Source organism: Neophocaena asiaeorientalis, unplaced genomic scaffold (genome assembly GCF_003031525.2).
Source record: "Neophocaena asiaeorientalis asiaeorientalis breed wild unplaced genomic scaffold, Neophocaena_asiaeorientalis_V1.1 scaffold233, whole genome shotgun sequence".
Taxonomy (NCBI): Eukaryota; Metazoa; Chordata; class Mammalia; order Artiodactyla; family Phocoenidae; genus Neophocaena; species Neophocaena asiaeorientalis.
Window position 1 is genome coordinate 346997 of NW_020171811.1, and position 16950 is coordinate 363946.

The window sequence follows — 16950 nt, forward strand, 5'->3', positions numbered from 1 at the left end:
CTGTGTTCTTAATAAAGTATGTTTTCATTCTAATAAAGTACCAATAAGTTATTTTCGTTTAATGATTATGTTTTGAACTAAGCAAGAAGAGATTTAGGTATTCAATATATATACATTTCTTTAGTATTACTATCTGAATTATTAATAATGGCATCCCTGAGTGTAAAATATAGAAATGGTGGTGGTTTTATTGAAAACCAAAATTTTCTGTTTTGTTTTTTTCCCCACCAGCTGACTTTGGTGTGGCTGCAAAAATAACAGCTACCATTGCCAAGAGAAAATCTTTCATTGGCACCCCTTATTGGTAAGATATTATTATAATTGAATTTTGTGCATTTTTATTTCTTCAAGGTTAGTGATCAGCATTGTTGCTTAGTAATAAAATTCATGCTTGACTGGAGTCTGGACACTTGCGTGCTCCTTGACACTATCATAGGTCTGATTGGGTTAGGGAATTTTGATACACATTTCCATTGTCCAGCTTTCCCTGTGTTAAAGTGCTAATAATTCCTACTGTCCCTCAGATGCTGTGTTGAGAGGACTCATAGGTAGGAGATTTTCAAAAGAAAATTGTATTACAATCTTCTGTCATTTTATTACCCTTTCTTTGGTATTGCTTGTATTTTAATCTAGGACTTCACTTTCTTGTTAAAACTCATGCATCCTACACTACCATTAGTCCTCACCAACCACCCTACTTCTAATGCATCCTACCAATTACTAACAAAATAATCTTTCTAAAACACTGCTTTCATTAATGAAGTTAGATAATTGAAATATAATAAAAAGCCTAGTAATGAATCTTAATGTGTAAAATACTGAGTATTGTAAAAAGTGACATTTAAAGTTTATGTGAAAGATTGGATTCTTTAATATACAGTGCTTGGATAATTTATTATTTGGAAAGAATTTTAGAGTAGCTCCATACTTCTTACCTAATGCCAAAATAAATTGTAGATGGAACCTCAAAGAGTTATTGATCAGGGATGATATTTATACTAGATTTGATGTGTTCAGTCTTTTTATCTCATTAGCAAATTTTTATATAAAGGTTTTTTGTGGGTTTTTTTGGGCTGCGTTGGGTCTTTTTTGCTGCGCGTGAGCTTTCTCTAGTTGTGGCGAGCGGGGGCTACTCTTCATTGCAGTGCGTGGGCTTCTCATTGCTGTGGCTTCTCTTGTTGCGGAGCACAGGCTCTAGGCACACGCGCTTCAGTAGTTGTAGCATGCACGCTCAGTAGTTGTGGCGCACACACTCAGTTGCTTTGCGGCATGTGGGATCTTCCCGGACCAGGGCTCGCACCCGTGTCCCCTGCATTGGCAGGCGGACTCTTAACCACTGTGCCATCAGGGAAGCCCTATATAAAGTTTTAAAACTCACATTGCTAATACTTTTTCTTTAAAAATAAAATTCACAAGTTATACAATAAAAATCCTCACTTCGATTTTCAAAAGTTGTGTATGGGAATGGTTAAATATAAAGATGAAACCAAAAGAACTGTCAGTGACTGACTGCTTCAAGAGGTGAGTAAGCCTTTCTTGGCATAAAAGTATAAAACATTGCTAGATTTGTTTGATAGATTTAACTACATGAAAGTTTAAGGCTTCTGTATGTCTACCAGCTTAAACAAAAGTAAAAGGCAAGTAACAAATCAAGAAAGAAAATACGACAAATTAGGTTTTAATATCGTTAATATGTAAGTTCTTAACAATTCAATAAAAAGAATGTTTCTGCTAATTAGAAGCAGTTATTAAAATATATGAGATTTCAAAAAAATATATGAGATCTCATAAAATATGAAAATTGTTTCCCCCAGTGATGACCAAAACTGTACATTAAATAAACAATGATATTCTTTTCTATCAAATTAAAAAATATTTGGAATCATGGGTAATACCTATGACTATCACTAAATATTTGACAGTGAAAGTGGAAGCTAGTAGAACAGTTTTGAAGGATAATTTGGCAGTAATGTTTTTCAAAAACCTTAAACAATGTTTATGTTCTTTAGTCTCAATTCTGCTTGTTGTAATTTATCAGAGAGCCATAAATTGATACATGAAAAGCTTTATCACATTTCTTTAATAATGAAAAATTGAAAGTATGCATATGTAACAGGAATTATAAGGAAATTATGTACAGTCATTCAAGTCAATGGGATAAGTTGCTGGTATTAAAAATCATGTTGTAAAAGATGAATGGTCAGTGGATAGGCTCATGACTGTTGACAACAGTCCTGGTCAATTTGGCGCTCAGTTAGCCGCCACTGATTCTAGTGGGCACAGGAGATGAAATCTGTATGTTTTCTCTGGATTCCAGCTCAACTTCCTTACTCTGTGAAACTTGCCTGTAATCATCTTGTTCCATGGTGATCATTTTCTTCTCTTTAATCCTATACCCATTATTATGTATGTAGTACTTGCATGTAGCATTTTTGGTATAGGTGTTTTATATCCTTAACCACGCTTAAGTTGAGAGACATTGTGTTATATAAGTTTATGTAACCTAAGTGCACATAAAAACAACTTCTACCTTGTTGATATTCAACATAAAAAATAATTTAAAAATTATAAACATTCAAAAAATAAAAGAGTATTTCCCCTGAGCAATATCACCTATGCTTTTATAACTTCAGATGCCATCATTATACACCATTGACTCCCAAATAGGTAATTCGAATTCAGCTACTCAGTTGACCTTCAGTCTTATATATACTCAACAGTTGTTTGATAATAGCACTACTTCAGTATCCACAAGCATTTTATACTCAATCTCTTCAGTCAGCCCCTTTCATTCTGTGCCCACTGCCACTGCCTTTGAAAAGTCCTTTATTTTTCCCTTGTGTTTTTCAGATAGTCTTCTAACTCATCTACCTGATTCTGGTTTCACCTCTTCTCACACTATCCTTCATGTTGCCATAATTTTATATCATAATTAAATCTTTCATTTTTTACAGTAAAGTCTAAACTTCCTTATATAATCATTCATTATCTAGCCTCTGTCTCTGAGGTTTATTTTCCAAATACGTTCTAGACCCTCTCAAACTGTGATGAATGACCTTGTTTTATTTTTTTTTCATTTTCTGTCCATCACAGACTAATACATTTATAAAATAAATTAATAAACTACTAAAAAAATGATCATTTATCTGGATGAGAATACCTGCTCTCAGTTTCTGCGCTTATCACAGACTGATAACAAGCTGTTTATGGCCCTATACCTGTCTGTAGATCGTATATTGAGTAGCACTGTCCTATCACCTTTCCAGGTGTTCTGTGCTCTCCTGTCCCCCTGCATTTGCACTTGTTTCCTCTGACTAAAATATCCAGGTTCCTCAAGCCCCCTTAGCTCCCTGCTAATTCATTCTATAAATCTCTCCTCCTTTGGGAGCTTTTCTCTGACCTTCACAGAGATTTAGGTGTTCTTTTTCTTTTCCCATGTTATAAAACAAGATTCACAAGACAGAAACTAAAGTAAGACAACACAGTTTTTCCTCAGAGCAACAGTATTCAGAGAAGATTCAAGATTTTTAAATAATAAGTTTTAAAAGAGTGTGTGTATCTGTGTATATATGTGGTCTTATATTCTTTTCTAGTAAAGTTTCTTCTTTCCTAGTAAATGCCTCTCAGCCTCTTTCCCTCCAAGAAGTCTAGTGAATATAAAAAAGAACAGATTTCATATCATTTTTTAAAAATAAAAATGTTATATTAATTGATTCCTTCTAGGATGGCCCCAGAAGTTGCAGCAGTAGAAAAGAATGGTGGCTACAACCAACTCTGTGATATCTGGGCAGTAGGAATAACAGCAATTGAACTTGGAGAACTTCAGCCACCTATGTTTGATCTTCATCCCATGAGGTGTCCTCAATATTTACAATTATGCAGTTACTAGTAAGGGCTTCAGGGAGAGTGAAATACTCATAACTTGGGTATTCCAAGCTCATTTTAAAGTATGTTGAAACAGTGAAAGTGTTCTGAGGGACTTAGGGATAATCTCATCTAAAACCTGATCTCTCTTGTATTGCTACTTCTAAGACAACATAGAGTGAATCATCTATACTGTCTGAAGCGTAAAAAAAATTTCCTTTAAAAATCATACTAGGATACAGCAGTTATCATTAAAAAAGTCTTTTTAAGTCTTTGTTTATTCATCTATTAATTAAAAATGGGCTTTTTTGTCCTAAGTGGATCTATAAACAGATGATAGAATGCAAATGAGGTTTTTTTTCTATTCTCATTTGATTTTGTTTCTTTTTACTTTGTCTAGGGATAAGGAGCAGGTAGATGCTTAGTATAATCATTTATATTTTATAGTATATTATCTCAGAAAAAATATTTGAGAGACTGTGAAGGGGTTTTTAATATTTTGAAGGGAAAAATAAATTGGGCTAAAATTTAAACTTTTAATGTAAATAGTATAAAGTTAAAAAGAAAATCAACAAAATACAGTATTCTCCTAACATGTTAGACAGCAGATTACTATATATTATGTAGATAACTCATTCAAAGACTCTTAAGAGCAAAAGATAAATTGTTTATGAGCAAGTACCAGACACTAAAGAAACATGGAAAATTATTTAACCTTGCAAGTACCTAAAGATATATAAGTTAAACAATATCTGCTTTTAGCTGAAATGCTGTTAAGTACAGGCCTTTAGGGAAATATTTTAGATGTTATTTGTTATGGGCAATAAAAATGTTGCACTGATTCCACTATTGGGAAAGTTATACTTAGGAAATAATTCAAGAAAAGAAAAAGCTAAGAATTATTCACTTAGGGATTACAGGGAAAAATCTAAACGTCCATTCGTTGGTGAATTGTTAAGCAAATTATTTAGCAGTTAAGGGCAGCTAATATATATATATATATATAAACCACAGCAACATGGAAAATTGATTATTAGTGAAAAAAGCAGAACAGAATATTACCTATTATAATTATAATAAATCATTAATTGGTTGATATTTAGATAAAGACTGAAAAGAAAAGAAGAACATTTTAAATAATGTCTTAAGGTGGGAGGAATCGGACTTTTTTTCTTTTAAGGTTTTCCTTTATAAATGAATCATTTAATTTTTAAAAAGAGAAAATATCTTTGGTATTTTAAAAAAAAGACTAAGGAGTTTACTTGGAAATATGGGGTTTTGTAGGAAATACTGAAATAAAACTTCCTTCTTAAATCCTCCATCCGTCTAGCCCTATAGTCCATTAAAAAAATTGGTCAAAGGTAAGTTCATCAAGAAGGAAAGTCCTCTTGTAGGTTGATTTCTGTATCATTCATAACAAGAGAATGTGGAAAATTATTGTCCAAAAGGGGACAGACTAGGAAGTGGGTATAATTTGCCTATTCACCCAGAATAATTGTAGAGGCTAATCTTTGGTTAAACATACAACCTAATGTTAGAGTAGCATATCATCTCTGTGTGTTACAGAATGATACACAATTATATAGACTTGTGCTTAAGATACAACACTAGTTATATATGTAATGGTATGGTAATAAAAACCTTCTCAAACATTTGGTGCTTCACCGTGTGAATAAGAGCTTGTTGGAAACTTAAAGATCCTTTCTGTAACCAGGAGAAATTTTTCATAGGGTATCCAAAATATAAAATATTAATTTCCATATTCCATACCAGTTATCATGAGTACCTATATATGTAGTAATCTTGCATAAATTCATTATAGAATATGATTCTGATTATTAAATGTAATAATTAAAGTGTTTTGTATTGCTCTTTAACTGAAATTTTTATTCCAGGGCCCTCTTCTTAATGTCAAAAAGTAATTTTCAGCCTCCGAAACTAAAGGACAAAACAAAATGGTGAGTTATAGAATATATATAGATTTATAGCATTTTATGGCTGAAAGGGACAAAGGTTCAATTCCCTTATTTTATTTTATTTTATTTATTTATTTATTTATTTTTGCGGTACGCGGGCCTCCCACTGTTGTGGCCCCTCCTGCTGTGGAGCACAGGCTCCGGACGCGCAGGCTCAGCGGCCATGGCTCACGGGCCCAGCCCCTCCGCAGCATGTGGGATCTTCCCAGACCGGGGCACGAACCCGTGTCCCCTGCATTGGCAGGCGGACTGTCAACCACTGCACCACCAGGGGAGCCCTCCCTTATTTTAAAAGTGGTGAAACTGAAACCCAGAGGCATTAAACAGTTTCCCTGAAGTTACATATCTAATTTACTTGCAGAGCTATTGCAAGGATCTAGGTTTATTTTCTGGTCAGTGTTCTTTTATAATGTACTTCTCTCATAAAACTCTGAGCATTTTACTAGTTTTTGGCAGCTTGAATAGGAGGTGTGGTAAGGAAATGATTTGAAATGAATATATTAAGATTTTGGAGATTCATATTTTGCCCTGTATTCCTTTACTCCCAATTAATTACATGTTGACTTCCATGAGAAGTAATAGGAGAAGGTTTCCCAGATACAGTGACATTTAAGATCAATCCCTACTGGCTTTTCTCTACTTCTTTCCCTAACATTCAAAAGGTTATTACTTATTTGCATCCTAATCTTTTGTTTCTCGTACAAAGTAAAGCAGCTTGCCTATTACAGTCCGTAAAAGACGTCTTCAATTAAATGGGAAAAACTGAAAATTGTTTTTCTGGTAATATCTTTCCATACATTTAATAAAAGAAACCATGGAAATAGAAGTTTCCAAATTCTTAAATTCAGTAATTCTTCATCTAGATTACATGGATCTCTTGGGAGATCTTGGGAAATACATGAGCCCCCAGAATTCTTTATGTGTATTCATTTTTTCTGGGGAGACAGTCCATATCTTATTACCGATTCTAAGAGGCCTGTCCCCAGTACAAGTTCTAAACCACTTTTTTATGTTTATTAGCCTCTCTGTATGTACATAGTGTTATTTAGGAGCCAGGCCATTCTGGGGATAATGCCAGGAATGAAAGGCAAATCACACTGTAGAAGTAAAGGAGTTTATATCCTTCTGCTAGCTGTATTCCTTTGTATTGACGTGGGTTTCTTCCTATTCGTTATTAGCCTAAGTTCCTAAACAACTGGAACTGGAGGACTTTGTGGCAGGAATGACTGAATATTCATTCAGGAATGAATGACTGTTAGCTAAAACAGCTGCGTTCGTAGTCAGATTCCAGAACAGTCATTACCATTGGAGTACCTTTGCCAGTCTCAGGTGCCTTCTCACTCCGTGATATGTGTGCCACAAGCTACCACATGTAATGTAGTGATTTGATTTCTCTGAAGAGAACTGCTATGTCGTTGCTGTCATTGGTAATGATTAAGGTTATTCTCTTTGGTTCTTGCCCAGTCCCTCCTCCAGTGGAATCTCGGCAGTAGCTCTCTTTGCCTTTAGTTCATAATCAAAATATGATTTCCTTAATTAATTAATTAATTTTTTGGCTGCTCAGCTTGCGGGATCTTTGTTTCCCGACCAGGGATCAAACCCGGGCCCACGGCAGTGAAAGCGCCAAGTCCTAACCACTGGACCGCCAGGGAATTCCCAGATTCCTTTAATTTATATCTTCTTCCTTTCCCCATTTCATCAACACAGGTAGCAGGAAAACTCATCTGTTTACAAAGATCGCTCCCTCTTCTTTGACCATGTTCCTGAGAAATTCAGTGACTTTTTAAGGATTTAAACAGTCTCTTACATTACTCACCCTACCTCATGCCACCCAACAATTTGGGTATAACAAAACATTTACATACTGTATAAATTAGGCAATGAGAAAAGGTCATTTTGACTCCTAAGTCGTACCTAGAACACAAGGTTATAAACCTTATAGATGACACATCTACCCATTTCTAGTTTTTAGTGTATGTTTTAGAGATTATATATTAGTGTTCTGTTAACTTATTGCATTTTACTTAAGAGATGAAGCTGGTATATTCTCTAAGGAATATACTGTGCTTTGGGTTTAGTTTTTTGGCTTATATAGAGCTAAGAGGCCAAAGAAAAACAATCATGTGTTTCAGTCTTTCTAACTGCTTGTAAGTTAATTTTATTTAGTAACACCAAAGAACTAATATTAGTGAAATATTTTTGTACGTGTCTCTTTTTATTTGAAGGTCATCAACATTCCATAATTTTGTCAAAATAGCACTAACCAAAAACCCCAAAAAAAGACCAACCGCTGAAAGACTTCTGACTGTAAGTCATTGAATTTATAGGAGTATTTTCTGTAGTCATGCAGTAATTAGACATATCACTGGAACAATAGTATTTAGATTTTTAATATAAAAATGTTAGTGATCTCTTACAGCAGGGGTCAGCAAACATTCTGTAATGAGCCAAATCGTATATATTTTAGGGTTTGTGGGCTATATAGTCTCTGCTGCATCTCCTCAGTTTGCCGTGGTAGCACAAAAGCATCCATAGACAGTATACATGAAAGGTATGGCTTTAACACCCAATAAAACTTTATTTACAGAAGGAGGCAGTGCACCAGTTTTTGCCCATGGACGGTAGTTTGCCAACCCCTGCCTTGGAGAAAACTCTTAAAAATGTTGCTTTCATCTAAAATTAATTGCTTTAACCACATAGCACGGGGAGATCAGCTCGGTGCTTTGTGTCCACATAGAGGGGTGGGATAGGGAGGGTGGGAGGGAGATGCAAGAGGGAGGAGATATGGGAATATATGTATATGTATAGCAGAATCACTTTGTTGTACAGCAGAATCTAACACACCATTATAAAACAATTATACTCTAATAAAGATGTTTAAAAAATAAATACATAAAATTAATTGCTTTTCTTGGCTTCTTATGTAAATTTATAGAATGCCCTTATGTGTGCATGTCTTTATAAAATACTTTTATATTAGAAAAAGTTGATGATTATAACAATCTAAGAAAACTTTATTTAAATATTATAAAATTTAATTATGTATCTTACTACATTAACATAATTTTATTGAATTAAATATATGCAAATATAGATGCTTTTTTCTTGTGATATGGACTGTACCTCAGTATTCATTTGCATATTATTATAATGACATGCATAAAAATGTCATTGTTATAGCCAAGGTTGTAATTTGACAACCTAACATGGATTGGTTAACTTTAAATAGAGAAATTATTCATGTTATAAATTTACCTCACAATGGTTCTTTAGCTTTATAATATATAATTACGAATTCTCTGATTAATATTTTTACTAATACATTCTCTAATTTATTTGCAAGTAGGCTTCCATATGCTTGTCTCTGATAGTTACTGAATGGAAAAGAACAAATAGCAATTTCTATGAGCCATAGATATAAAAGCATACTCATGAAGTTTTGTTTTGTTTTGATTTTACTTAGCATACATTTGTAGGACAGCCAGGTCTCTCTAGGGCCCTAGCCGTTGAACTGTTGGACAAAGTGAATAATCCAGACAACCATGCACATTACACCGAAGGAGATGATGATGACTTTGAGGTAAGGAATGCTTGCAGTCTAATATTTGAAAATAAATGTTTAATGTGGCCTTAGACTTTGTTTTTTAATTCACTCTTTTAAGTTAGTTGAAATAGATTTAGTAACAAAGATTAATTAGCAGTGTAAACTACACTTGTCCTGCTCATAATTACCAATTGATACTTTTCTTAATCCTAGTTTTGGGAAGGAACTAGGATTGCTGTTCTTCTTAGCATTATAACATTTTGTTTTCTTAGTTGGTTTGCTTAAAGTTATTAAGAGGTATCTACAATTAGAATCACATCTGTGCCTTTTTCCTCCCAAAATCCACAAGTGTTTCCTCCCTAGACCTCAGCTTCTGTAGTGAGAGTTTGATCTTTTCCAAGACAATACAGGTTTTAGGAGCATTGCTTTGCACTAGGAGAACAGAAATTTAGCCAGAGCACATGTACATATTATTTTTCACAAAAGAGACTCCTTAGAAATCCATGTGGTCATTTTCTTTTAGTTTCTCTGTTACACAGATCATTAACAGAATACAAATCATTTTTTAAATTAAGATGAGGTTCCCATAGAAAAAGCTATATTTTCTAATACTTATTCAAAACTATTATTTCTTATGTAATTACATATAGAGCTATTCATAACTATGCTTGTCTTCTCTGAAAATATGTAGAATTATTTTGAATATATTTAACAACACGACTTGTAAATCAGGAATGAGGGACTTCCTGCCCATTTTCGGGTACCTGTTTATGCCTCTATATAGCATAAATGTATTTTTTCACTGGTATCTCTTTCTCTCTTTTATGATTCCTTTTTATTTCTGTCTCTTCATTTCTCTTTACGCCTTTATATCCCTTTATACCTCTGTCTTCAGTTCTGGTAAGACTATAGGACTAAACTTTATGTGTTATTATTTATTGAAGGAAATTTTCTACTTCAGGTACTTAAGTTTCAAATTATATCGTATAAGTATCATGATAACTATTAACATTCATTGGGTAGTCTTCATGTGCCAAGTGTTAGGCTAAATAATTTCCATGTTAACTCATCTAATACTCAAAATGGTCCTTGGCAATATGTACTATTACTATCCCCATTTTACAAATAAGAAATGAAGGAGAAAGAATAGAAGTAATTTCATTTGCCCGAGATCATATGCCTAGCAACTAGTGGAACCAGGATTTGGATCCAGGCAAACTGACTTTAGAACCTACTCTTAGTTAATATACTATCATTTCTCTATATATACTTAATAGAAATAGTCATTAAACAGTCTTTACAAACTAATCATTGTCTAGTATATAACATAGTCTTGTCATGTCGTAAGGTACCCAGTGAATATTTTATTGAATGTTAAGTGAACTTTAATTGAAAATATTAAATAAACCAGCCATACATAGATTTCTTTTTACTTAAACCATCATTTGCAGACTTGTAATAATAAGATTTTAATCTCTTAAAAACTCAAAATTGTTCAAATTGTTTTAGTTTAAATGAAGCATTAGATATTACTTGATTCCTCAATTAGTGTTTCACTGGTTATGTAAATGACCAAACTCCTCTTTCATTCCCCACACAATTTTGCCAGGCTTCCTAAATCCACTCTTACATTTGGAATTCTCTATTTCTGTTTAATGATATCACCATAATTTTTAGTCCTTGAAATGCAAAACCTTGTTCCAGGCAGTTGGAGACACAATAGTGGGTGAGATTGACATGATCCCAATCTTCAAAGAACTTACAGAATGGTCTCAAAGGAAACTTAGAAATACCAACAAATAATTTACAAGTGTGATAACTGTTACAAAAAGGGAAAGACAGGGTGCTATGCAGGCATATTTTAGGGACAGGAAAGGACTCACTGTAGAAACAATATGTAAGATGAAAGCCTGAAGGATAAATAGTAATTAAAAGAAAAGACCAGTCAGAAGTGTTCTGAGCAAAAGGAAGAATAGCATGTTTGAAAGCCCTAGTGATAAGAGAGAGTGTGGTATACTTGAGGAATTAAAGAAAAGTAAGTCTGTTAGAGCAGAAAACAAGGAAGGAATTTGGTGGGAGATTAGGTCACAAAGCTAGACATTTCAAATGAAAAAAAATGGGGGCTTTAAGGGCAGTAGAAACCATTAAAGGGTAAGGGAGTGATGTAATCAGATGTGCATTTTTTTTTCTTTAAAGATCTCTGACTTCAGAGTGGTGTTTTCATTCCTAAAGTCCTCTTAAGAGACTGTTGAAGTTATCCAGGAAATAGATACTGATGTTTTGTAATAGGATGGTAGGGAAAAGATGGAAAAAGTGAACTAATTAAAGAATTATATGAGAGAGTTGGTGATTGGATGTAGAAATGAGGGAGGGGCATGATAAAAGGGTTACTCCCAGATTTTGACTTGAACAGCTGGGTGGATATAAAAGTGCCACTTGTTGAGATAGAAATACTAAAGATCAGATTTGGGAAGAAAGGTGAGTTCAGTTTTGTATATGGTGATTTTAATGTTGCACCAGATTTCCAAATGGAGAAGTCTTATTAGGAGTTAGATATGTGGTTATAGCTTGGGGAGAAAAGTTTGGACTAGAGATATAAAATTGAGAGTTATTAGGTATAATGGTTGTAGTCGATACCTTAAAGAGTAAATGTGATCATCCAAGGGAAGCGTGTAGAATGAGAAGAAGGCCTAGGACAGCTTTTGGGGGAAATTCCTCCCCCAAATTAAAAAATCTGGTACCCTAAGAGGAATGGCAAAGGATTAATAAAGAACATTAAAAGACAGTAGGAAAGTTTCAACAAGAATACTGCCTAGAAGTTACATTAAAGAAGTCTTTGGATTTAGGTGTTGGTGTTTGATTACTTTAAAGGGATAATTTAGGGACTTCCCTGGTGGTCCAGTGATTAAGAATCCACCTTCCAATGTGGGGGACGTGAGTTCCATCCCTGGTCGGGGAACTAAGATCCCACATGCTACAAGGCAACTAAGCCCGCATGCCACAACTGCTGAACCTGTGCACTTTAGAGTCTGTGTGCCACAATTAGAGAACCTGTGTGCTCGAGCCTGGGTGCCACAACTAGATAGAAGCCTGAGTGCTGCAACGAAAGAATGCACGTGCTGCAATGAAGATCTGGCGTGCCACAACTAAGACCCAATGCAGCCAAATAAATAAATAATTATTTTTAAAAAAGGATAATATAAAAATGCTAGAGGTAAAGCTAGGCTGTAGTGGTTTGAAAAATAAATTTATTTATGAAATTCAGTTGTGAAAGAGGGGGATAAGATAGAGCAGTAGTTGGAGGAAAATGAGTTGACAGTGGATTTGTCTGTCTTCTGTCTCTATTTTTTGGCTATTGATTGATTGATTTTTTTTTTATATGGGGCAAAAAAGTTTAAACAGGACGCTTATGAGAAGGATCCAATAGTTAGAAGAGTCAAGAAGCAAGGTGAATAGGCAAACTTCTTGAAAAGAAAGGAGAAGGTGAGATCTAGATTATAATGAGGGACTTGATCTTAAAGAAACACTTCTTGAAAGGCTTTCTTGGGAAATGTGGCATAGATGGTGCCTTGAAGACCTTGAGCTCACCTCCTCCAGTGGCCACACCAAATTTCAACTATCTATGAGAATGACCTGAAGACTAGCATAAAAGACTTTCCACAACTGAAGACATAAATAAGGAACCACAATGAGATGGGTAGGAGAGGTGGAAATATGGTATAGTCAAGACCCACCTCCCTGGGTAGGTGACCCACAAACAGGAGGATAATTACAATTGCAGATGTTCTCCCCAAGGGGCGAAGCATCTGAGCCCTGTGTTGGGCTCCCCAGCTGAAGGGTCCTGCACTGGGAAGATGGGGCCCCAAAACATCTGGCTTTGAAGGCCATCCTGGGCTTGCATACAAGAGAGCCAGAGGGCTGTAGGAAACAGAGACTCTGCTCTTATGAGGCGTGTGCAAAATCTCACATAGTCCAAATCCTAGCACAGAGCCAGTAATTTGAAAGGAACCCACCTGCTGATCTTGCAGAACCTCTTGGAGTGGCAGGAGACAACTGGTAGTTCCCCTAAAGATATAGATGACGACAGCTGTATTTGGGAGTTTCTTCTACCATTAGGACATCAATGCTGACAACCACCATTTTGGAGTCCTCCCACTACCCTATTAGTGTTGGGGGCTTATCTGCCCACCAGTGTGCTGGCACCAACCCTGAGCTTCCCTGATCCCCATAGCTAGCTGCCTTTGAACCTGGCCCTGCCCACCAGGAGACCAGCACCAGCCCTGGGACCCTGCACCAGTAAGGTCCTAGCAACCAACTGGGCCAGAGGCCATGCCTACCCACCAGCACACCCACAGTGGTCAGCCTTGCCACAACAGAAGGACCCACACAGCCCACATAGGGGGCATCCCTAGAGCATATAGCTCTGCTGCCCAGAGGGGTGTGCTGTTGGGTCCCATAGGATGTCTCTTACATAAGGCCGCTCCTCCCAAATTCAGGAAACATAGCTGATCTACCTAATACTTACAAATAAACACAGAGAACTAGGCAAACAGAGGCAGAGGACTATGTTACACAGTCTACTGATAAAGAGTTTAAAGTAATAATCGTAAAGATTCTCAATGAACGCAGGAGAGGGATGGAAGAACACAGTAAGAATTTTAATAAAGAGTTAGAAATTATAATGGAGACCCAAACAGAGCTGAAGAATACAATAACTGAAATTAAAAACACACTAGAAAGAAATAATAATAGATTTGATTATATAGAGGAACAGATCAGTGAACTGGAAGACGGAGTAGTGGAAATCACCTAAGCTGAAAAGGAAAAAGAGAAAAGAATTTTTTAAAAGAGTGGTTTAAGAGACCCCTGAGACAATATCAAGTGTACTAACATTCACATTCTAGGGATCCCAGAAGAAGAAAAGAGGGAAAGGAGCAGAGAACATATTTGAAGAAATAATAGCTGAAAACTTTCCTAACCTGGAAAAAGAAAGAGAAACCAAGGTTCATACCAAGACATATTATAATAAAAATGTCAAAAATTGAAGATGGCTTCCCTGGTGGTGCAGTGGTTGAGCGTCCGCCTGCCAACGCAGGGGACACGGGTTCGTAGATAGGGAATCTTAAAAACAGCAAGAGAAAAGCAACTAGATATGTACAAGGGAACTTCCATAAGATTCTCAGCTGACTTTTCAGCAGAAACTCTGCAGGTCAGAAGGGAGTGACACATTAAATCCAAAGTGATGAAGAAACCTACAACAAAGAACACTCTGCTTGGCAAGGCTATCATTCAGTCTTGAAGGAGAGATAAAGAGTTTTACAGACAAGCAAAAACAGAGTTCAACACCACTAAACCAGCTTTCAAAAAATGTTAAAGGGACTTCTCTAAGTGAAAAAGAAAAGACCACTACTAGAAATATCAAAATTACAAATGGAAGAATCTCACTGGCAAAGGCAAACATATAGTAAAGGTAGTAGACCAGTCATTCATAAAGCTAGTATGAAAGTTAAAAAATAAAAGTAGTAAAATCATCTGTATCCACAGTAAATAGTTAAGGTATTCACAAAGCAAAAAAGATGTAAAACATGATGTCAAAAAAGCATTAAACATGAGGCAGAGGTAGGGGGTAAAAATTCAGGGTTGTTAGAATGTGTTTGAACTTGAGAGATCATCAGGTTAAAATAATTTTGTGTGTGTGTGTGTGTTGTTGTTGTTGTTATCTGTGAACCTCATGGTAACCCCAAACCAAAAACCCATAATAAATACACCCTAAAGAAAGAGAAAGTAATCCAAACATAACACTAGTAATTAAATCACGAGGTAAGAGAGCAAAAGAAGAAAGGAACGAAAAAGAACTACAAAAACAACCAGAAAACAATGAACAAGATGGCAACACATACATACCTATCAATAATTACTTTAAGTGTAAATGGACTAAATGCTCCATTCAAAAGACATTGAGGGCTTCCCTGGTGCTGCAGTGGTTAAGAATCTGCCTGCCAATGCAGGGGACATGGGTTCGAGCCCTGGTTAAGGAAGATCCCCCATGCCATGGAGCAACTAAGCCTGTGCACCACAGCTACTGAGCCTGCGCTCTAGAGCCTGCAAGCCACAGCTACTGAGCACACATACCACAACTACTCAAGCCCACACACGTAGAGCCCGTGCTGTGCAACAAGAGAAGCCACTACAATGAGAAGCCTGCACACTGCAACAAAGAGTAGCCCCCACTTGCCGCAACTAGAGAAAGCCCACGTGCAGCCAAAAATAAAAATAAATAAAAGTTTTTTAAAGAAATTTAAAAAAAGACAGAATGGATGAATGGACCCAAAAATGAGACCCCTATATATACTGCCTACAAGAGACTCACTTCAGATCTAAAGACACACACAGACTGAGTAACGGGATGGGAAAAGGTATTCCATACAAATGGAAATCTGTAAAAAGCTGTAGCAATGCTTATATTAGACAAAATAAACTTTAAGACAAAGACTGTAGCAGGAGCCAAAGAAGGACATTACACAGTGATCAAGAGATCAGTCCAAGAAGATGCAACAATTGTAAATATATATGCACCCAATAGGAGCACCTCAATATATAAAGCAAATGTTAATAAATATAAAGTGAATAATTGACAGTAACACAATAATAGTAGGGGAATTTAATACACCACTTACATCAATGGACAGAAGATCCAGAAAGAAGGAAACACTGGCTTTAAATGACACATAGATCAGATGAACTTAATAGATAAAATAGAACATTCTATCCAAAAGCAGCAAAGTATATATGCTTTCAACTGCTACCTTCTCTGGGATAGATCACATGGTAAGCCACAAAACAAGGCTCAATAAATTTAAGATTGAAATCATACCAAGCATTTTTTCTGACAATAGTATGAAACCAGAAATCAACTACAAGAAACAAACTACAAAAAACACAAACATGTCGAGGCTAAATAATATGCTCTTAACTAACCAATGGGTCACTGAAGAAACCAAAGAGGAAATCAAAAAATAACTGGAGACAAATGAAAATAGAAACACAACCATCCATCCAAAATCTATGGCATTCAGCAAAAGCAGTCTAAATGGGAAGTTTTTAGAGATAGATGTCTACCTCAGGAAACAAGAAAAATCTCAAACATCTGACCATACACCTAAAGGAACTAGAAAAAGAAGAACAAACAAAACCAAAAGTTAGTAGAGGGAAAGAAATAATAAAGATCAGAGCAGATATAACTGAAATAGAAACTTTAAAAAAAATGGAAAAGAACAATGAAACTAAGAGTTGGTTCTTTGAAAAGATAAATTGATAAACCTTTAGCCAGACTCATCAAGAAGAAAAGAGAGAGGATCCAAGTAAAATCATAAGTGAAAAGAAGTTACTACTGACACAACAGATAATCGAGAGAATCATAAGAAAATAATACAAACAATTATACACCAATAAAATGGAGAACTTAGAAGAAATGGATAAATTTCTAGAGACGTACAAACTCCCAAGACTGAATCAGGAAGAAATAGAAAATAAGAAGAGATGGATTACCTTTAAGGAAATAGGATC

At 35.5% G+C, this 16950-nt stretch overlaps 1 protein-coding gene across 1 annotated transcript in view; it reads left to right on the forward strand.

Moving 5' to 3' along the window:
* The window catches only part of MAP4K5 (mitogen-activated protein kinase kinase kinase kinase 5), a 138913-nt gene that overhangs the window by 69652 nt on the left and 52311 nt on the right, over nt 1–16950 (forward strand). Inside the window, exons 9-13 of the mRNA XM_024732812.1 lie at nt 232–304; nt 3724–3855; nt 5760–5822; nt 8066–8147; nt 9304–9420. Of these exons, the coding sequence (XP_024588580.1) occupies nt 232–304; nt 3724–3855; nt 5760–5822; nt 8066–8147; nt 9304–9420 (467 nt within the window). The remainder of the gene's footprint in view (nt 1–231; nt 305–3723; nt 3856–5759; nt 5823–8065; nt 8148–9303; nt 9421–16950) is intronic.